Raw genomic sequence first — 23,574 nt, 5'->3', positions numbered from 1 at the left:
TTTCTTGGTTGTATATTTCTTGTACAAAGTTGTTTGTATTATTGTCAAAAGTATATTCTGATTGCATGTCTCAATTCATTGGTTTTTCAACATTTTCCAAAACCGAAACCAACCGAACGCTCGGGTTCGGTTTTTCAAAATTTTCCAAAACCGAAACCAACCGAACGCTCGGGTTCGGTTTTTCAAATTTTTCCAAAGTTTTTTTTACTTACTCTCTCCAATTTTTTTTCTTACTTATTTAATTTATGTGTTCGTTCGTTTATGGGGATAAAATTGTTGGATTACTTAAGTGTCCCTAGAAGCATGCTGCTGTATGTGTCCCAAGCCTCATAAGATTCTGAATAATAGCCTTAATGACTTGGTATAAACAAACCTTGTCTTCCCAATTAGGCTATCCCATTTATTCTAATCGTGAGCTACCTCACTCTTTTCTCACATGAGATAAGAATTTTCTGCTTGGTCCTTATTTTTGCAGCGGAGGTACTTTAGTTTCTTCCACCATCTCCATTACATTCATTTCATCAACGTAACCCTTGAGACTCTCAGAAATTACCACTGAGGTTTATGGTTACACAACAACTGTGTTTATGATCTCAGTTTCGTGCAACTACGAGCTGAGTGAAACCCAAAATTCAACACCAAATCTGAATTGATGGTGAACAATAAATTTGCTCAAGTTTTCACTAACGAATTGACGGATGTATCCTACTGAAATCTCAAATTTTATTTTTGTGTGATTCCTATGAAATTGTTAAACACCATAACATTTCTTCCCTTGGGATCCAGTTTTTAATTTTTTTTGAGATTTGATATTTTCCAAGCCAATTTAAAATTAATTCCTACTTACTTGTTCAACAGACTACACCAGTCTCACAAGTACTTTGTTCACTTTCTTTCTTATTTCAAGATAAGAATTGTTGAATCAAAGCGAAAGCCACCCTTAAGTAGCCTTATTAAAAGAAACCTTTCAACATTTATTAATAAATGTTTGATCGTCATTCAACGGGAAACCACACTAACACTTTGAGGTCTCTCTTGATCTTGAAGGAAGAGATTCGTGCCCGGGATCATTTGTTTCGTGTCATTATTGACATCACAGTCATTCCTAAAAAGAGTTGCTTTATTTCTTTTCTTTTTACACTCTTCGCACGAAAATCTTTGATTTTCCAAAATTCCATTACTAATGATTACAGGCTGTTTTATTGCTTTGGTAGTTAATTATAAAGCTGTGGTCAAAAATCATCCACATGGGAAGTTAATTCAAAAGATGCCATTTAAAAGATAAGACGAAGGGTTGCTGACTCAGGCGGGAGTTAAAAGAATTGAATTTTAAACGACGGTAAAAAGGGAACGCCCATACTTTTACTGACATCATGGACGCGTGTGTGAATTTCAAGCGACACCTCTCTGGCACTTAAAGGCGCGTGAGGATTTGAAACGGTATGTTCTGAAACGGCGCTTGTTGGGTGGCGTGATCCTAGGAATCTGACACTCTCTCTCCTACGTGATCGTTGCATGCCTTAACTATCACGCATCTGTCATTCCGGAAACCTTTTCGTATTTCCATAGAAGATTTGAAACGATTTTTCTCTCTCCTTTCACCCACTATAAAAGGCAGTCTATACTCCCATTTACCTCTTTACTGCATCCGGAATTTCCAAGAGAGCAAAAACTACCAAAAGCTTCATTGTTCATCTTCTTCTTCTACCTTCAACAATGGCAGAATCATCCTACGTCCATGCTACCTCACACATCCTTCCCATTCGTTCTCAACAATGCTTGGTGATTGACCTCACTCCTGAGTTGTACGATTCCTATATGGCTCCGATCATCAAGTGCCTGAAGTACTCCCAGATCGCTCCAACACTTTCCAAAGTTGAGTCTGTGCCCATGGAGATTCTATCGCAGGTGTATTCGACTGCACACTATGACAAAGCCGTTGAAAGGGTGTTCTTCGAGGTTACTGATCACAAGACCTCCATTTCTCGACAACAATTTGGTACACTGCTAGGGTTGGCTGCTGACCCTGCAAGAATTAATCCGGAGATGATTCCGGTTGGGATGCTTTACAACATGTTTTATAACATGGGGTACACGGAGGTTCTCACCTCCGTCGCGAAGTTCAAGAAATCCTGCTTGCCGCCACAATGGAATGGCATGTTTACAGTCCTCTTTAATGGCTTATCTGAACGGAGCTCAGGATCCGATGGTTCAAGTCGACTGTTCTTGTCGATTTTGTACGGCGTCTACAACGGCGTAAATCTTGACTATGGGTTGGTTCTCTGGCAGCAACTCATCCAGAGCCTTTCTTCCTCTTCACGACACTCTGAGGTGTCGTATGGCCAGTTCTGGACAATCATCACCAAATGGGCGATGAACAAATTCGATATTCCACCTGCTGCTGGTGCATCGACGTCTTCGATCGGTACTTTTCATACCACGAAGATCATCGTCTCTAATGCATCCAATTTTTCTTTCGTTGGCTCTATTCCGGAGACAATGTATGGCGATGTTCCCTCTGACAGCAGGCTCATCAGGACCATTAAGGAGTTCAAGGCATCTGGTCCTAGGGTACTTACATAGGAAATGCTCAAGTCAATCCATGACGCTGACAAGCCTGTTCATAGGGGCAAAAAGGCAGAAAAAGGGAAGCAAGTGCCCAAAGCTCCTAAAGGTCCTTCTCCCAGGAAGAGGAAACCAACCAAACTTGCCAAGTCCCCGCAACCGAAGAGAAGGAAGACTCAACCGAAGCGAAAGCTTATTATCGCTTCCTCTTCGAGTGACTCAGAAGGCGAGAGTTCGGGTTCGGACGGCTCTCAAAGAGGCGAAACCCCTCCCAGAGGCAACACCCCACCCCAATCACCTACCCCAGACATGGAAATTCCTGTCTCACCAATTCCCTCACCTCCTCAAACAATCCCTACTTCCATTCCGACCATAAACCCCACTACCACCATCCCTAAAACCCCTTTCCCTATACCACCACCCATTTTCACAGATACCACTACAACAACTGCAAACAACCAACGTATCTGATACGGGGGTTCATACCAGTGCAACCGAAACACCACCTGTAACCGAACCACCTCAAACCGAAACCCAACATACAACCGAACCTACCCACACTCAACAACCACCCGAAACTACCCCAACCAACACTCAACCTGAACCTACCCACACCTCAACACCTCCAGCTTCCCCACCCCCTCCATCTCCAGATCATGCCTCTGATGGAGACAACCCCTTCCTTGGCGGTGAAAATATGACCTTCGATTCGGTCTACTTTAGTCCGTTTCAAGTTCAAAGTGACGATGAGGACGATGCTCCAGTAACAAAGAAGCATCTAAAGGAGCTAAACGAGAAGGTTGACTTACTTCTTGCATCATCCTCTAACACTCAGTCCTCTCTCTCTGAAGCCGCTCTTCAGAAGATTGTTGACGCCTTCTCCAGGGCTTAGCATGATTCTGTTGCTTCATCCACAACCGCCATTGATGCCTACACAAAAGCTGTGAGGCTGCGACCGCAAAAGTCGATAAACTATTCTCAGACGCGTCTTCCCTGTTGAAGTCCTTACAGGAGAGTGCTGACGCCACAAAGACAACGTTGGAACCAATCCTTCAACAATTGGCCACGTTCGTCTCAACGGAGTTACAGTCGTTCGCTACACTTCGCCAATCCATAAGCGACGACAACTCGGCCCTTCGTGCCTCCATTGATGAGCGCCTCGTTAAGCTTCAAGAGGATCTCGCTGCCGAAAACTCAGTAATGGACGCTTTGGCAAGTAAAACCACCGCCCTTAAGGTCAAGAGCACTCAGCTTTCAAACTCTCAGCAACAGACTGAAGCTCTTCGATCCGAACGGGAGGTTATAAAAACTTGTGTTTCGGATGTACACGCTGCCCTATCCAACATCCTGGAAGCAAACGATCCGATTCTCAATCATTCGGTGAGGCGAACCCTTGCTGAAAAACTTGCTCCTGCCCTGGACCTTCTTAGCAAAGTTGAAGGCTTACCTAGTTTCGTGTCCGATCCGAAACAAGGGGGAGAAGCGAAGTCCGGATCGAAACCACTTCCTTCCTCAAAAGCTGCTCACACAACCGAACCACCTCCGACTGGTCAAACTTCGGGTTTGTGTGTGAAGGACAAAGGAAAGAACATAGCTGAGGAAGAAGAAGAAGATGATAAAGAAACCATTGCTGACTTGCTTAAACGCAAAAACAGTCGCAATGTGAAAGATGATATCAATCGTGTGGCGCGCGAAGCTGAAGAAGCCGAACGAAAGAAGAAAGAAGCCCACGATCTCCTCTAGAGCAGGAAAACTCTTTTCCCTGCTTGGACTCGAGAGAGAATGATTAAGGAGGCCATAGATACTCCTAGCATCCTATGGCTCGAACCGGTGATATCCTTCGACTGCAATAATTCTGTCGATTCGCAGTTCGATATGTCGTTGACTCGAAAGGATTTTATCTTCCACGCCTTCTCCAATACTTTTGAAGTCCCTCATCCTAATTCTGAGGTCGATAAGGAGCTTATCGAGTTCTATCTGAAGGCCGCTCAACCACAATACCAAACATGGAGCGCTCAGAAGATCGTGAATGTTCGGGTCTTAAAGCCTTATACCGAAGGAAGATTCATCAACGTTCGGTTCAGGGTGATAAGAGGGTCTGCTAGAACCGAACATCTTATATCATTGGCAGATCTACCGAACCTAAACCCTCATGATTGTATCGTTTTGCACAACATCCTTTTGACGAATGAAGCTGAATATGGTCCAATTATAGACCATCTCAAGAGGATGATTGTTTGTTACATCATGGAGGTCGCCCTAATGGATCAGGAGATAGCCACAGTATTCAAGAAGAAACCGAAGATAGCTCCTGTGGGATCGGCCAGTGATCTCAATCAAATGAAGATGGGCAAGATCGACCCGAAGCGTAATACGGTCATGTTCACTAGAGCAGAAGGACAGAAATGCCTCTTTGCTTTAGCGGATAAACATCTTTATACCACTGCTTGTCTTGAGCATGTGATGTTTATCATCCGGCGGTGTAAAGAGAATGCAGCAGATGATGTCAAGTATTTCAATGATATGATCCAGTGGTACATCAGATTTAGACAGACGATACTTGCTCTTGTTTCTCGTCTGTTTCAGACTATGAAGAAGAAGGTACATGCTGCTGCTGCTGGCCCAAGTAACAAGTGAAGATCTCGCTCCAATTGACGCAAAGGGGGAGATTGTTGAGTAGAAGACTCGTTCGAAGATTGCGTCATTGGGCTCGGCTGTTAGTCCATTTGTTTTGTACTCCGGTTTTGGGCCTGTCCAACCGTGAGTTTATTAGGTTTACTATATAAAGATATGCTTGCATGCATATTAGGTAATCAATAAAAGAGAAGTAACGATAATTACGATAGCGGTGCAGATTTCTTTATTGTTCTTGTAAACCTCCAACCCTCTACAGTTGATGTTCTTAATCGACCTCTTCTGATGGTTTATTTTATAATCATTCGACACGTTTGATTCATCCTTGAGTTGTTCCTTATTTTGCGTTCATTCCTGCTATTTAAATATTTATTTACCTGTTTAGGATCTAATCGATCTTCCAGATTAGGTTTTAATCTCATCAATCTACAACACATATATCACTGAAATGGGACATATCTAGGTCCATGGAGTCCCTTATGCTCATAAAGTCTCCACCATTGGGACTTTAACCCTAGAAATGCTCCATGCAACACCAAACCAACATAAAGACGAAAGTTTTGAGCTTTATACCTCTAGATGAAGCTCTTCCCTCTGAAGAACTCAGATCCAAACTTGCACTTCAAGCCCTAGCCTCCACAAGCACCTCTCCTTCTTCTTCACTAACACACAAAGGCACTTTTAGCTCAAAACACTCACACACAAGCTTAAGGACGAAGGAAATTCTCACTTAGGGTTTCACTCTCTGATATGGTGGCTGAGGATAAAGCCTTAGCATTCCTTATATAGTGTGCATGCCAAATATTAGGGTTTGCATCTAGGCCCGCTATGCCCAACGTAACCCTGGGTATGCCCAACGTACCTAGGCGAGTTCGCGTCCAAATTAAGCGCATGAGTACGCGCAATGTACTCTCCGGTATGCCCATCGTACTCATTTTGCTACAAATCCCACTCAAGGGCCAATCTTGACAATTTGACAAAAGGGAAGGGTTAGTTAGCTTTACCTGAACTTCGGGATGTTACAATTCTCCCCCACTAGAACCAGACTTCGCCCTCAAAGTCTCATGCCGAAAACAACTCCGAATGCTGCTCCCACATGTCTGACTCCGGGTCCCAAGTCAGCTCAGACCCCCTCTGATGTTGCCACTAGACCTGAACCAGAGGCACCTCCTTGTTTCTCAGAACCTTGTTTCTCAGAACTCTTGTTATAGGAAAACTCAGCCAATGGCAAGTACGTATCCCAACTCCCTCCGAAATCCAGCACACATGCTCGAAGCATGTCCTCGAGCGTCTGAATCGTCCGCTCACTCTGTCCGTCCGTCTGTGGGTGGTAAGCGGTACTGAAATGCAGCCTAGTACCCAACTCCTCATGGAAATTCTTCCAGAACCTGGAAGTGAAACGCACATCTCGATCTGACACAATCATGATCGGTACACCATGCCGTGATACCACCTCCCTCACATACACCTCCGCCAGTCTCTCTGCAGAAGAGCTCTCACTGATAGCAAGAAAATGAGCGCTCTTTGTCAGCCGGTCAACGATGACACAAATTGCATCGACCCCTCTCGCAATCCTCGACAATTTGGTGATAAAATCCATGGAAATCAGTTCCCACTTCCACTGGGGAACCTCAAGTGGCTGCAACTTGCCATGTCAACACTGGTGCTCGGCCTTAACCCTGCGACAGGTCAAGAACCTCTTTACAAACCACGCCACATCCCTCTTCCTACAGGGCCACCAGTAGTCTCTCTTCAGGTCCAAATACATCTTAGTGGCCCCGAGATGGATCGAAAACCTCGACCTGTGCGCCTTCTCCATCAAAATGGTACGTGCCCCGCCCTCAAATGGCACCCAAATCCGGCCCTCGAAGGTCATTAGCCCTCGGCTATCGGCAATGAACTCAGATACTTGCCCGATCACCCGCTCTCTCTTCCGGTTCTCTGGTCTCATGGCCTTTACCTGGGCCTCCCGAATGGTGTCCAACACCGGGGTGATCACTGTCATCCTCATACAAACATCCCGTATCAGGCCACTCTCTGCCCTACGACTCAAGGCCTCGGCTACCACGTTAGCCTTGCCCGGGTGTTACAGGATCTCACACTCATAATATTTTACCACGTCCAACCATCTCCTCTGGTGCATGTTCAGGTTGGGCTGATCCATCAGATACTTCATACTCCTGTGGTCCGTGTATATGGTACACCGAACCCCATACGAATGGTCACACCAGATCTTTAAGGCGAACACCACAGCCCCAAACTCTAGATCGTGAGTAGGGTACCTCGTCTCATGAGGCTTCAGCTGCCTCGATGCGTATGCTATAACATGCCCTCTATGCATCAACACCGCACCCAGTCCCGATATCGACGGGTCACAATATACCATAAAATCCTCCATCCCCTCCGGAAGGGCTAACATTGGGGCTTTGCATAATCTCTGGCGAAGTGACTCGAACGAGGCCAACTGCTCTAGGCCCCAACTGAAATTATGCCCTTCCGGGTCAGCCTGGTGAGAGGAACAGTAATCCTGGAGAAATCCTTGGTAAATCTTTGATAATAACCGGCCAACCCCAGAAAACTCCTGATCTCTGAAGGGATCTCGGCACCTTCCAACTCATCACCGCATCAATCTTGGCCAGATCGACCAATATCCCATTCTGGTTGACGAAGTGTCCTAGGAACTGGACCTCTTCTAACCAGAAATCGCACTTGGAGAATTTGGCGTAAAGCCTCTCCGATCTCAGAACTCCGAGGATCTCCCTCAAATGCTCCTCATGTTGCTCTGTGGATCTCGAATATAGCAATACATCATCAATGAACACGATCACTGAACGATCCGACATCAGCCTGCACACCCCGTTCATGAGATCCATGGACGCCGCCAGTGCATTGGTGAGCCCGAAAGGCATCACCACAAAATCGTAATGCCCATAACGAGTCCTGAAAGCTGTCTTCTGGATATCCTCATCACGCACTCTCATCTGATGATACCCAGACCTCAAATCAATCTTGGAGAACCACGACGCTCCCTGCAACTGATCAAACAAATCGTCGATCCTCGGTAAGCGGTAACGGTTCTTGACCGTCAGCTTGTTCAACTCCAGGTAATCAATGCACATCCGGTGCGAACCATCCTTCTTCTTGACAAAAAGGATCGGCGCTCCCCACAGCGAGCTACTCAGCCGTATAAACCCCTTTCCCAGCAGCTCTTGAAGCTGCGAGGATAACTCCTGCATCTCCGAAGGCACAAGGCGTTAGCCCGCCTTAGCGATAGGCACTGCCCCCGGAACCAAATCGATACGGAACTCCACCTGCCTCTCGGGAGGCACACCCGGCAACTCCTCGGGGAAAACATCCTGGAACTCACACACTATCGGGACCTCATCGACGACCTCGGTCTCTCTGCACCTACTCTCGCATCCACCAGATAAGCCACAAACCCGCTACAGCCTTGCTGTAGACTTTTCCTTGCTCTAGCAGCCGAACAAAACGCTAACCCGGAACGGGTACCCTCACCATAAACCGTAAGAACTCCCCCACTAGGATCTTGTATGGTCACCAGCTATCGCTCATAGTCAATAACCGATCCAAATCTGCTCAACCAGTCCATGCCCACGATGACACATACATCTTGTCACACCCCAAAACCGGAATGGCGGAAACGTTCGGGGGTGGAGGACGTCATGTCTAGTATCACAAGATATGTATATGGTAAGCAAGTAATCAATAACCATTTCATTTAGAAAGAAAGTGTTTACAATGTATGTGCTCACAAAACAAAGAAGTCATAAACAAATAACAAAACAAGACTTGAAGCTATAATGCTCCATCTTCTGAAGTCCCAGCACGAGCACCTGTCTAATAGTCTCCTGAGAATACAAGTTATTTGAAAGAGTTGATTAGCAATTAAGCTGGTGAGTTCATAAGATTTTAGTGATGTGAGTAAGCTGTAAAAATGTGGTTAAAAATGTATATCCACAAGTGATGTAAGCTGTAAGTTTTGTTTTGAAAAGTTTGCATGTTCCTCTAGAAAATCATATATTTCATACTTTAATGGAAGTTAAGTAAAATGACACTACAAGCCTTTCTATGCGTACTAAGTGGGTACAAGTTATATATACTTGGAGTAAACAAACAATCGATTGTGCGCATCTGCCCTCAACTCACAACCCAACGGGGAAACAGTAAGTAAGGCGGATAGCACACATTCCATTGGTTGTTAGATCGTTGTCATATATAACCTTGGTGTATTCACTTGTTACTCGTGGAGTTATTTGTAATGGTCCCTTTATATGTAACGGATAGTTCTTTTAAGAAAACCTATATTTCTTATAGTAAAATATTGACTACGGTGATTACTTTTATAATAGCTTTGTTTATACCTGCTATATATAATCTGATATCGGGTAGATAGTTAAATGGGGGCATCTACTCTAAGCTCACATCGAATGGGAATAGGACGTCAGGAGAAAACACACATTTAGCTATCTATCGGATATTAGTTTTATATATAAACATGGTGTATAAACTAAGGTGTTATAGAGTTAACTCGCTTAAAGTCTTTAAAAATGTATTGGCTTAATAAAATGGATTAAGCCCTTAGTTGGGAAATCGCTAGTTTTGTATACCAAAAGTACTAACTTTGAAAAGCAAGTTTTGTACTAGAATAACTATGAATTGACTCTATGTCCTATGACCTGATCCATACCTGGTACCCTTATGATGACTTAATGTATACTAAGCATATATATATATATATATATATATATATATATATATATATATATATATATATAGATTCGGGTAGATAATAGATTGGGTGATCTCGGTGGAAGCCCACATCCAACGGGAACAAGACTTACAGCGAAGAGCACACATCCTATTAGCTGTCGGAATCTACTAGCATATATGTATCCTATATCGTATACATTAAGGAATCAGAAAGCTAGCATCATGGTCCTAACTTTTTAAAAGTAGCCTTCTACCAAGACTCAACTGTTTTGAGAGTAGCCTTCTACCAAGACCCGACTGTTTTGAAAGTAGCCTTCTACCAACACTCGACTGTTCCTTTGTCAAAGGTAAAGTATATTCTCCCGAGTTTATAACTATCTCGAATAGAAAATAGATTAACCTTAAAGTGTTACCGACACTTTATGAAATTATTGGGAGAAGTGAGTACACTGATGTAATTTATAATGACATGCGAAGGTACTATTTACCTAAAAACATATTTGTTTTATTACGGTCATAATGTGAAAGCTAGAACCCCTACTAAACGCTCTCAATGTAAAGAGATTGAGGGAACCAAACTCGACCCCAGCAAATCCTTGCAGGCCGTGTAATTCACACTAAAGTTATATGATCATGTACACCCAATATAACTATCACTAATGCATTAGTGATTCATTGGTATAATTAGATCATGTCTGTGTGTCATCATGCTATAACAACTTACTTGTTTGTTATGTTATGTTCTGGTATTGTTTGATTCTCTTCACTGTTTGTTCTGTTCTGGTATTGTTTGATTCTCTTCACTGTTTGTTCTGTTCTGGTATTGTTTCTTTGTGTGCTTCATTGTACTAGAAGTAATGAGTAGCACTCTCCTAAACTATACCTATAATGGTTTACTAATGCTCCACTTGGACTGATACTGAAATGAATCCTTTCTCTACTAAGTTATGCTTTAACTTTAATAAAGGAGTTTTGAAACGTGTTGACAACTTATAATTTACATAAGTAACATTTTGAAGAATGTTTAACAACAAATATTTACACAATTATCATTGTGTTCAACCTGTATTCCCCCATAAAACAGTTTAAAATAGTTAAATGATTCATTACAGGGTATGAACTCACCTGATGTGGGTGATTCAAACGGGTATGCATGTAAGGATGAGAAGTTCCACGAATGAAGTCCCGAGACACAATGAATCCTAAATGACCTATAAGGACATATATTGACATGAATATAGTGTTTACAACAACTATATGAAAGGAAACACCCTCCGGGACTAGGAAACACCTTGACCAAGTGTTGGAATCACATGTGATTCAACATAGGAATGTATAAAAGCACCCACATGAATTTAATACCATGATTTCACGGCCCAAGGGATTTTATGACCGTAAACTCATCGCTACTCATGTGTGAATGCAAGTTTGAAGGCTAGGGAATGATTTAGGGACATTAGCTCTAATCTAGGATGAGAAAAACCACCTTCTTTGAAGTGTTTTAGGAGTTCAAGGCCCAAATGAATTTACTACCATAAACTCATGGTCATTTATGATTATGAGGGTCCTAAAGGTCATAAGTAAGCATCTTAAATTCAAGCCTAAGCCTTAGGAAGTGTTTGTGGCATCAAAACACCCCTAACTTGAGTTTTCGGCCCATGGACAATTTTGTCATAAGCTTGCGGCCGTAAACACCTATGGGTGTTGGTATTTTGGTTGCTTTGAGTCCTAAACACATCATGGTAAAGTGCTAGGCTAGTCTCTTGGCTTATGGAAGGCATTTAGGGCATTTGGCACCCTAAAATGGAGTTCACGGCCCAAGAACATCCTTGGCCGTGAACTCACTTCTAGCCTTGATTCTTAATGTTTTTGAGGTCTAAACAAGTTATGGGTAGTCTCTAGGTTCATTTCCAAGGTTTGGAGGGGCATTGGGCACATTTTGGCCCTCAAAATTAGTGTTCAAGGTCCAAGAAGATCTTGGGCTGTGAACACCATTTCCTTGGTGTTTTGGCTGATTTTCCATGTTATCTATGCATATAATACACTTATATACACTCTAGATTGAAATACTTACAATCCGGGGTGATCGGGCGAAGATCCTTGAGAGAGAAATCGGCTTTTCTCTAGATGGAAATGCAACTAATGAATAAATATGGTCAAGAACCATATATATATACCCCTAGGGTTTTTGGCAGAAAATATTTTATTCAAGGATTGAATTCTAATATCAATGAGCTTTGAGAAAAACAGAGTTGCACAATACCCTAGTGCAACCTCTCTCCTGATATCTCCTTAAGTGTAAATCCTGAAATGCTCAAACTTATCTCAAAAGTTTGAAAGTTAGCAGAACGGATTTGACTTCACTTGCTTTGGATGGTTTTACAGAATGGAAACTCTTGGGTTGTCAAACATCTCCCATCGCAATCGGGACCAAATCAATCGAAAACTCAATGTCGAAGATCTCGAGTACAACTCCTCGAATCACATCAGTGGCATACACTGCCCTCTCGTTAGCTATGGAAACTCGCAAAGGTCGACTCAACGCCTCTCAACAGATACTCATGTGCTGACTAAAGGCCAACGACACAAAAGACCGACTCGCACCCGAGTCAAATAACACCAAAGTAGGTACATAACTCACAAGAAATGTACCTACGCATATCATAATATAAGCATAACACCATAAACTCAAAATAAAGAGACAAAAGAATACATACCAGCCACAACATCGGGCACTGCGTGGGCCTCCTCTGCTGTCGACTAAAAGGCACTCCCGCAAGCCTTTGGCGCCTCGACCTTCACTGGCCGACTCTGCGTAGTTCGTACGACAGTAGGGGCAAATCCCTGTGATGCTCCCTGTGCTGAACCCCACAACTGCGGACACTCGGTCTTTCGGTGTCCGGTCTGGTTGCAGTGAAAACAGACTGCAAACACCTTGGGGCAATCCTTGGACATGTGCCCCTCTTTGCCACACTAGTAGCAAGACCCTGCTCTATAGACCCCCTGATGACTTTTTCCGCACTTGCCACAAGTGTAGCCCTTTTTGTTCCGTGATCTCGAATCGGCGGCCTTGGCCTGCTTGGCTGCCGGATGGGACTGTGCCGATCGCCAATCCCTCCCCTGAGACTCTGCCTCCTCCCTGGCCTGGGTCTTGAGCTCAATATCCCTCTTCCGGGAATTTGCCTGAAGCTCGACAAATCTCCGGTACGACGTGTTTGCCACGAACTCACGGATATCTCTCCTCAAAAATGCTCAAATATCGACTCATGCGTGCCTGCTCGGAAGACACGTGCTCAGGACAGAACATCGCCCTCTTATGGAACATCCTGGTGATCACTGTAACAGACTCGGTACCCTACTTGAGGGTCAAGAACACCTGGGCCAACCGTTCCCTTTCCACCGAGGGAAGGTACTCATCACAAAACATAGCAGTGAACCTCTCATAGGTCACCACAGCAAGCTCTGCAGAAGAATAGTGTGCTGTCACAAACTTCCACCAGTCCTTCGCTCCCAAGCGAAGCTGGTTCAGCGTGAACTGAACTCTTAGATGCTCCAGACAAGAACACGTATAGAAGCATCCCTCAATATCAGAAATCCACCTCATCGCAGCGATCGGGTCTTATGTCCCATCAAACTCTAGTGGCTTCGTGTTGCTGAACTCTCAATACAGTAACGAGTCACCCCCCTGTGGCCTCACAGCAGCGACGGCTGCGGTGGACGTAACAACATCAGCATCAGTAAGAGCAGCGTAATGCTCGTCAAAAGTCTCGATCAGGGTGGTCTTGATAGACCCAAACATCTCTGGTATCTCAAGTCGGATAGCAGCAGCCACCTCCTCGTGAATCAACCTGCGGATCTCCTAATCGCTAACACCACTACTGTCAGGTGTGTGGCATATCCCAACCAAGATGTCTCTCTGAAATACAACACAAAATATCAGAGACTCGCTCGAGCGTACACACACTCAATATGCCATTCCTACTCGCTCCCTGGTACCCTAAGGATTCTTACTTGGGCTGCGCACTGATCTGGTGCCTTGCCTTCGGTAGTACGGGCCCAATACTACTGTCCACACCGCATCGGTATTCACCCCAAGTCCTCATCCTAGGATCCCAAGTCCCAAGTACTCTGCTCTCTCTATGCATAGTCTACTCTCTAGCAGATCTCTCATAAGCTCCTTGCTGCCATCTATTCACTCTCAAGCATCTCTTAGCTGCAAAACCCCTAGGCTAAGGCATCACAAATCAGGCCACTCTAGTCCTAATAAGAATACCTAGCCTACTCTAGCATGCATATCATATCATAACATATCTTATAACTCAAAATGTAAGGGTATTTTGGGAAATCACCGTTCAGGCGTTGGTTGATCGTACACACTGCTTTGCTCTGCTCTTTCAAAAACTTTTTACTCTTTGAGAAAAAATTTGTGATTTTATTTTGAAAATATCTCAAACCCTCAGTTTGAGTTCAGATACGCCCGAAGGTGCACCCGAATCCCTCAAACCAAGGCTCTAATACCAACTTGTAACGCCCAAAATTTTCAAACAATTCTTCACAATTTCAAAAACATACTTTCATTCATAAATATTATATAAATGTCTGTGTATCACATATCGATCCATAATAACACATCCCAAGATCATAATATATAAAAACTCCTCATGTGTGTACTGATCATGTCGGCGCCTTCCCGCGATCCTCACTGGTACCTGAAACACATACCACAACTCTGTGGACCCTCTGGTCCTAACTCTGTGAACCTTCCGATTTTAACTCTGTGAACCTTATGGTTAAACTCTGTAAACTCTGGAACATACACAGCTTGAATCACATAGAAGTAATGCAGTGCATCATAATCACATAAATAACATACAAGATACTCTGTCATATACTCTGATTACCACTCTAGGTAAAGTATAGTGAGAAGAATCACCTCGGGTAACTCGGTAATCTCAAACTCAGTAAAATCTGGTCTAGCCTCCGCCTAATCACATGGAATAAGCACTCTAATCAACACAACTCTCAAGGCTAGACTATTCCCTCTCGTAACACTCTCAGAAGGGTAAAAGACGACTTTACCCCTCTCATGGCTCAAGGCCCTAAAGTTGACCAAACCCTAAAAGTCAACAAAAGTCAACTCTCCGGGTTATGTTGCGCATACCAAACCTTTACGCTGGGCGTACGCGACGACCTAACAGAAATAGGGAAAGCGACCCCCTATGCCGCGCATACTGGGATTACTCCCCGTGTAACTCCCAATTTCAGACTCCTTAGCTTTTGGGGTCTTAAACAGTTAAGACAAACGTCCAACTTTCAGATCTGGCCATCCCTAAGCCTCTTAATCCATAAAGTTGGTGACTTTAACCCTTTGCATGGCTGTAATAGTCACCAACACCCATAACCTTCTATTTCCAACCCTAGAAAAGCTCATAACTCAAGCATGGCCCCATAACAACGACCAAGTTGGGATATTTATGGATCTACAACACATATATCACTGAAATGGGACAGATCTAGGTCCATGGAGTCCCTTATGTTGATAAAGTCTCCACCTTTGGGACTTTAACCCTAGAAATGGTCCATGCAACACCAAACCAAAATAAAGACGAAAGTTTTGAGTTTATACCTCTAGATGAAGCTCCTCCCTCTGAAGAACTCAAATCCAAACTTATACTTCAAGCCCTAGCCTCCACAAGCTCCTCTCCTTCTGCTTCACTAACATACAAGGGCACTTTTAGCTCAAAACACTCACACACAAGCTTAAGGACGAAGGAAATGCTCTCTTAGGGTTTCATTCTCTGATATGATGGCTGAGGATAAAGCCTTAGCATTCCTTATATAGTGCACAATCCAAATATTAAAGTTTGGATATGGGACCGTTACGCCCAGCGTAACCCTGGGTACGCCCATCATACCTAGGCGAGTCCGCGTCTAAATTATGCGCATGAGTATGCGCATCGTACTTTCCACTATGCCCAACATACTTATTTGCTATAAATCCCACTCAAGGGCTAATCTTGACAATTTGACAAAAGGGAAGGGTTAATTAGCTTTATCTGAATTTCAGGATGTTACAGAAAGCCTTAGAGACCACAAGCTAAGAACATCCAAAAAAGGCCTCGGAGGCCGTAAAACGATTTAAAGACAACAAGAAAAAAGCTTCAAAAAGATTTTTTGTAACGCCCCGGGTTTTCTCGGTACGTTTGGTTATTTTAATTTAATTGTCCTTGTAACCTTGGGTTAATTTACTTAACCAATGTCTAATTTCTTATGTTATTGGACTCTTTTGATCATCTTGTAAACTCCTTTTATTGAAGTCCATGGGCTATGGGCCTATTTGCAAAGTCCATCTAGTTAATAGTACTTAATGTGTAAATAGAATCATTTGGAACACACACAAGGAAAACACTCTAAACCCTCCCTCTCTCTCAAAAATCTTCCCTCTCTCTCTCTTTGGGATCAAGAGCAGCCAAGGGGCTGTTTGGAGCTTAATTCTTGTTCATTTCCATCCTTGATTCGTATTGGTATGAACCTCCTTATCCTTTCTTACGACTTGATTCATAACCTTGTTCTAGTTTTATGATTTCACCTTCACCTCTTCTCCTTCTTATTTTATTGTAATTGTATGTTATACATCATCTCAAGATCCTATCTTTACCCCATATATGGTGGATGATGGATCTAGGGGATTACATGTGGCAAAAGATCATGGAAACGCTAAAAGGGAGAATGATGATTTTATGTGCTTATGTTTATTTTCATGTTGATTATTATTACATCCTTGTGGCTAAATGAAATCCTAATGATCCCTAACCCTTTTTAGTACCACCATTATCATGGGGACTGAATTGGGATGATGAACACATCTTAAAATGTGTTTCAAAAGGAGAAGGATGGATAAGCCAAAAAGGAATCACGGGTGGCTACGATTCTGTTTTCCATCAGATCTGTAGTCATTTTGTAAAAATCATATCTGGAGATCTAGAACTCAAATGGACGCCAAACCAGTTCCAAAAGTTCAAAAATTGAATTAGCTAACTTTCTTAAGAAGGCCTACCTCACTGATAAGGGCGTTATCTATGTGAAAGAAAGGCATATTTGCTGTTAGGTCTGATCCGGGTCTGTTCTGATATGTCATTTTGGTTTCATCATTTCTAAGGCTTGGAAAAGGATCAAGAGTGATTCCAAGTTTCTATATGTTCCTTATATTATGAATTTAAGATCTGGAGAATATGGGGTGTTATTTCCATTTATAAATTGGGTATAATGGATCCACACTCCAGGTCAATGGGCAGTCACCAGCTTTTTCTAGTGCTGTGATTGTCCACAATGTGAATTTTATATATGGAGTTTGAGAGATGCTTTTCAGTCAATTCCAACTCTGAGACTTTCACTTGTATGTCCTTTACTTCTCTTAATTTTCTTTTGGACTAATTCTACTCACAAGTTGGGTAGAATTGGCCAACATCACTTGACTGTATTGTTGGAGACAGAAGTGATACACCATTTTGTAAAATTCATATTTAATTCATCTTTTGGAGTTAGAATGAGTTCTTTATAGTTGTGGAATCCAGAGCAATCATAGTTTCCTATAAAATTTAGTTAAAGCTATGTTTTTGTTTTAGATTTTGGAGTAAATCCGTTTTGAACAGCATGTCTGTTTTAGAGACCTTGCTATGATTACTCTTTTCTCAACTCATAGCTTCGTTACTTCTCCTTTCTAACCTTTAGTCCTTCTTAGGTGAGGTTTTGAAGTTTGCTCAAGCTTGGTAGCATTATTTGATTGTTAGCCATCCTTAATACTCACTCAAGGTGAGTTCTCTCATACCGTTGTATTGATGATTGTGTTTGCTAGTTAGCTCGTGTGTGATTATTTGAATTTATTATAAAAGCATGCTATATAAGTATTGTTTTAATTCGTACATGTGCATTGTATGTAACTAATTATGGATATGGGGACACCACCAAAGGATACGGATTTACCGGTGCGGTGGGTAGGTAAGATCACCAACGTAATACTCTTCGTGAGGTGCGGTGATTAGGGCCAAATGATACGGGATCTTCCCGGTGCGGTTCAAACCTACAAGTCCTTCTCGTAATATAGACATTGATTCGTTCTTTGCCTTTATCATTATAATTGGAAAATGGATTAGGGCTAGTAAATATGAATGTTAGTACAATGTCTGTGTTTGAATTCACTAAGCTTCGTGCTTACGTTTTTCCCTTATAACTTTTCAGGTGCTAAGATTAAAGAGGCTAAGGCTTGACATGGAGCATCGGGACATCGCTACTAGTTATTTTGTTGGGACCTTATTATTATTATTACTTCCGCACTTATTTTATATGATTATTAAGTTGATGGATTATGTTATGACTATTTCAGTTGTTTTAATTTAATTTAAGATGGGTTTTAAAAGTTTAAAATTTTTGCAAAAAAAAATTGGGTGTCACAAGTTGGTATCAGAGCCACAGTTTGAGGGAACTAGGCATTCTTGTGGATGTTCTAGACTCAAATTTGAGGCTCTATAAGAGTTTATTTTCTTTTTAAAATATTTTTCAAACTTTCTGAAGACTAGTAGTGAAAGATGTCGCGGTGTACCGGTCAGCCAGCCAAGTAAGCCTTATTTCTTATGTTAAATGTTTATGTTAAATTGTTTACTATGAATTGGATTCTACTAGCCTTAAAATATTAGATTACACACTTAGTTAGTGTTAACATGTGAGAGAGTTGTTAAATTAACGACTAGAGCGAACTGGAAATTTTGAAACTAGACGCGAATGCGAAATTGGAACTTGTGTGGAAGGTAGTAGAATGGCCCCTACTATTTGAAACATCGGTGCCGGTTTCGAGTCGGGGCAAGGTTGAAAAATTTTCGGCAAGCTGAGTGTTTTGTCTTCCTAGAAATATCTAGGTTGAATTGTTTCTAAGATTTTCCTTCTTTTGTGGATACCAATGGCTCCGCCTGCTCGACTTAATCAGCTCCAAATGGAGCAAGTTAGGGATATTGTCGTTGAGGAATTCAATAACGGTTTCAACGAACTAATCACGGGTGTGACCAACAACATAATCAACCAATTTGGTGCTCTTCTGGATGAGCGCCTCGCGGCTATTCCCGGGGAAGCGTTACTGTCTCTGCCTGTTCAGGATTCGGCATACTACTTCGAGAAGTTCAACAAGTGTAGCTCTCCTCTTTGGAATGGTGAATCCGACCCAGTTGCTACTAAGCCCTGGGTGTCAGATGTTGAGGGCGCCTTCATAAGTGTTGGGTGTCCGGACTAGTACAAAGAAGTGATCGCCATGAATCAGCTGTGAAAAAGGGGAAAGACATAGTGGAACACCATCACCGCTCTATTGAACGAAGACTAAGTGAGGGCCATGTCTTGGGCCCAATTTGTGGAGAGGTTCGAGGCACAATATGTGCCTAAGGTGGAGCAGCAGCGGATGCAGCAAGAGTTCATGGCCTTACAACAGACTACCGAATCCATTAGTGACTTGAACGCCAATTTCTTGGAGATGCTATCTTTTTGCCCCTCGTTTGCTGGGAACGCGGCCTGGTTAGTCAGCCGGTACACGGCCATCCTACGTATCGAGATTCGGGAATTCGTTAGCATGCAGGAGTTCTCGACTTTATCTGCGATCATGAATGTAGCGAGGAGGAGGGAAATCGAGTTGTAGACCCAGTCCAAAAGGAAGGCCAATGACACCTCTTCCAAGACATCCAGAGATGCCCAGAAAACGCAAAAGCAGGGTCGTAAGTCAAGGTATGAGTATAGGACGTCTTCAGGGCGAGAAAAATATGTTGATATGCTACAACTGCAAAAAGCCAGGGCATCATTGGAAGAATTGTAGGGATCCCCCTGCGAGTGCAGTACCTCATATTACTTCTACAGTTCCCGTCTGCTTTCACTGCAACGAGACAGGACACAAGAAGCCTGAATGCCCGAAGTTAAAGACTGGTAAAGGAGACAGGGGTACAAATCCTGCAATTGCATCATCCTCTAAGGGAACCACTATGGTGACACGAGGTGGTGCTCACCAGATGACTGTGGAGGAGCCGGTGATTACAACGACAGTGGCAGACACTTATTTGCTAGATTCCAAGCCCAATGTTGTTATGTTTGATAGCGGTACTACCCATTCTTTTGTATCTCACACGTTTATTAATCGTTTGGGGCGTAGTATCGGAAAATTGGCTCACCCAATGGTTGTCGATGTTGTCGACAACCGCACTATTTATGTCACCGATGTTTATCGAGGTTACACTCTCGAGTTTTCTGGAGTTGAATTCCCCATTGATCTTATTCCTATTGCGATGCGAGAGCTCTGCGTTATCGTAGGCATGGATTGGCTTGATGCGTTTGATGCGGAAATCCACTGTCGTAAGAAGCAAGTTCGTGTTCGAAACCCTAAAGGTGGAGAACTTATTATTCAGGGGGACATTCCCCGCCTGGCTATGGCTTCTTGCTCTTCTGCTATAGCACTAGACGGCGTTCCTATCGTTTCCGACTTCAGCGATGTCTTTCCGGAGGAACTCCCTGGCTTTCCACCTATTCGGCAAGTGGAGTTTCGCATTGATTTGGTGCCAGGTGCGACTCCGGTAGCGAAATCTCCTTACCGCTTGGCACCACCTGAAATGAAAGAGCTCCAAGATCAACTTCAAGAACTAAGTGATAAAGGGTTTATACAGCTAAGCTGCTCGCCTTGGGGTGCTCCTATTCTCTTTGTGAAGAAGAAAGATGGATCCCAGCGAATGTGTATTGATTATAGGGAGCTAAACAAGCGCACGATAAAGAATAGGTACCCGTTGCTACGTATTGACGATCTTTTCGATCAGCTTCAGGGAGCATCTTGCTTTTCCAAGATTGATTTACGTTACGGTTACCATCAGATGCGGGTTCGTGAAGAAGACATTGAGAAAAAAAAACATTCCGTACTCACCCTCTGACATTGAGAAAACGGTATTAAGGTCGATCAAGCCAAGGTTAATGCGGTTAAACAATGGAAGATTCCCAAAACACCTTCTGAAATTCGCAGTTTCTTGGGTTTAGCCGGTTATTACCGGAGGTTCATTGAAAATTTCTCTAAAATCGCCTTACCACTCACCCGATTGACCAAGAAATCAATGAAATTCGTTTGGGGCCCGGAGCAGCAATTGGCGTTTGATGAGTTAAGGAAACGATTCTGTGAAGCTCCGATTTTGGCCTTACCTGATGGGGTTGAGGATATGGTGGTTTACTGTGATGCATCGCTTCAAGGTCTTGGTGCCGTGTTAATGCAACGAGATAGGGTCATAGCCTATGCCTCCCGACAGCTGAAACCCCACGAACGAAACTACCCCACTCATGATTTGGAGCTTGGGGCTGTTGTTTTCGCTCTTAAGATTTGGAGACACTATCTCTATGGAGTGAAGTTTATCATATACACTGACCATAAGAGTCTAAAATATTTGTTCGAGCAGCGGGATTTGAATATGAGGTAGATCCGAGGGTTGGATGTGGTAAAAGATTATGATTGTGAAATTCACTACCACCCCGGTAAAGCTAATGTGGTAGCTGATGCTCTCAGTCGTAAACAATCTGCCGAACCGATTCGAGCTAAGTGTCTCCGGATCACGATGGTGTCGTCTTTGTTAGATCTAATCTAGGACGCCCAAAAGACGGCAATACTGGAGGAAAACATCAGGCGTGAGAAGATTGGGAAAGAGTTGCCTAAGATGGAACGAGACGGGCGGGGTTTGCTGACTCGCTACGGTAGGGTTTGGGTCCCATATACCGGGGGAAATCGGAAAACCCTAATGGATGAGTCTCATAAGTCAAAATTTTCTATCCATCCTGGTGCTACTAAAATGTATCGGGACCTTCATGAGGCTTACTGGTGGCATGGAATGAAGAATGATGTGGCTCGATTTGTGGAAGAATGTATGACCTGTCGGAAGGTCAAGGCGGAACACCAGAAACCGCATGGGAAGTTGCAACCATTGGAGATTCCTGAATGGAAATGGGAGCATCTAACCATGGACTTCATTACAAAACTTCCTAGAACTGCCCAAGGATCAGATACGATATGGGTGATTGTTGATCGTTTGACTAAGAGTGCTCACTTTCTGGCTATAAAGGAGAGCTCATCGGCGGAGAAATTAGCTCAAGGCCCTAAAGTTGACCAAACCCTAAAAGTCAACAAAAGTCAACTCTCCGGGTTATGTTGCGCATACCAAACCTTTACGCTGGGCGTACGCGACGACCTAACAGAAATGGGGAAAGCGACCCCCTATGCCGCGCATACTGGGATTACTCCCCGTGTAACTCCCAATTTCAGACTCCTTAGCTTTTGGGGTCTTAAACAGTTAAGACAAACGTCCAACTTTCAGATCTGGCCATCCCTAAGCCTCTTAATCCATAAAGTTGGTGACTTTAACCCTTTGCATGGCTGTAATAGTCACCAACACCCATAACCTTCTATTTCCAACCCTAGAAAAGCTCATAACTCAAGCATGGCCCCATAACAACGACCAAGTTGGGATATTTATGGATCTACAACACATATATCACTGAAATGGGACAGATCTAGGTCCATGGAGTCCCTTATGTTGATAAAGTCTCCACCTTTGGGACTTTAACCCTAGAAATGGTCCATGCAACACCAAACCAAAATAAAGACGAAAGTTTTGAGTTTATACCTCTAGATGAAGCTCCTCCCTCTGAAGAACTCAAATCCAAACTTATACTTCAAGCCCTAGCCTCCACAAGCTCCTCTCCTTCTGCTTCACTAACACACAAGGGCACTTTTAGCTCAAAACACTCACACACAAGCTTAAGGACGAAGGAAATGCTCTCTTAGGGTTTCACTCTCTGATATGATGGTTGAGGATAAAGCCTTAGCATTCCTTATATAGTGCACAATCCAAATATTAAAGTTTGCATATGGGACCGTTACGCCCAGCGTAACCCTGGGTACGCCCATCATACCTAGGCGAGTCCGCGTCTAAATTATGCGCATGAGTATGCGCATCGTACTCTCCACTATGCCCAACATACTTATTTGCTATAAATCCCACTCAAGGGCTAATCTTGACAATTTGACAAAAGGGAAGGGTTAATTAGCTTTATCTGAATTTCAGGATGTTACAGAAAGCCTTAGAGACCACAAGCTAAGAACATCCAAAAAAAGGCCTCGGAGGCCGTAAAACGATTTAAAGACAACAAGAAAAAAGCTTCAAAAAGATTTTTTGTAACGCCCTGGGTTTTCTCGGTACGTTTGATTATTTTAATTTAATTGTCCTTGTAACCTTGGGTTAATTTACTTAACCAATGTCTAATTTCTTATGTTATTGGACTCTTTTGATCATCTTGTAAACTCCTTTTATTGAAGTCCATGGGCTATGGGCCTATTTGCAAAGTCCATCTAGTTAATAGTACTTAATGTGTAAATAGAATCATTTGGAACACACACAAGGAAAACACTCTAAACCCTCCCTCTCTCTCAAAAATCGTCCCTCTCTCTCTCTTTGGGATCAAGAGCAGCCAAGGGGCTGTTTGGAGCTTAATTCTTGTTCATTTCCATCCTTGATTCGTATTGGTATGAACCTCCTTATCCTTTCTTACGACTTGATTCATAACCTTGTTCTAGTTTTATGATTTCATCTT

General features: G+C 43.1%; 1 protein-coding gene across 1 annotated transcript; it reads left to right on the top strand.

The window, feature by feature from the left end:
• Positions 1 to 19,727: 19,727 nt before the first annotated feature.
• On the top strand, positions 19,728 to 23,082 carry LOC145068121 (uncharacterized). The gene is made up of 2 exons (XM_079015103.1): positions 19,728 to 20,608; positions 23,049 to 23,082. The coding sequence occupies exons 1-2, from the start codon at positions 19,728 to 19,730 to the stop codon at positions 23,080 to 23,082; spliced, it is 915 nt and encodes a 304-aa protein (XP_078871229.1).
• Positions 23,083 to 23,574: the final 492 nt, after the last annotated feature.

Source organism: Lactuca serriola, chromosome 8, assembly GCF_051521515.1.
Source record: "Lactuca serriola cultivar US96UC23 chromosome 8, Lser_US96UC23_V15, whole genome shotgun sequence".
NCBI lineage: Eukaryota > Viridiplantae > Streptophyta > Magnoliopsida > Asterales > Asteraceae > Lactuca > Lactuca serriola.
The sequence above is the reverse complement of the archived record's forward strand: the minus strand, read 5'-3'. Positions and strand labels throughout refer to the sequence as shown.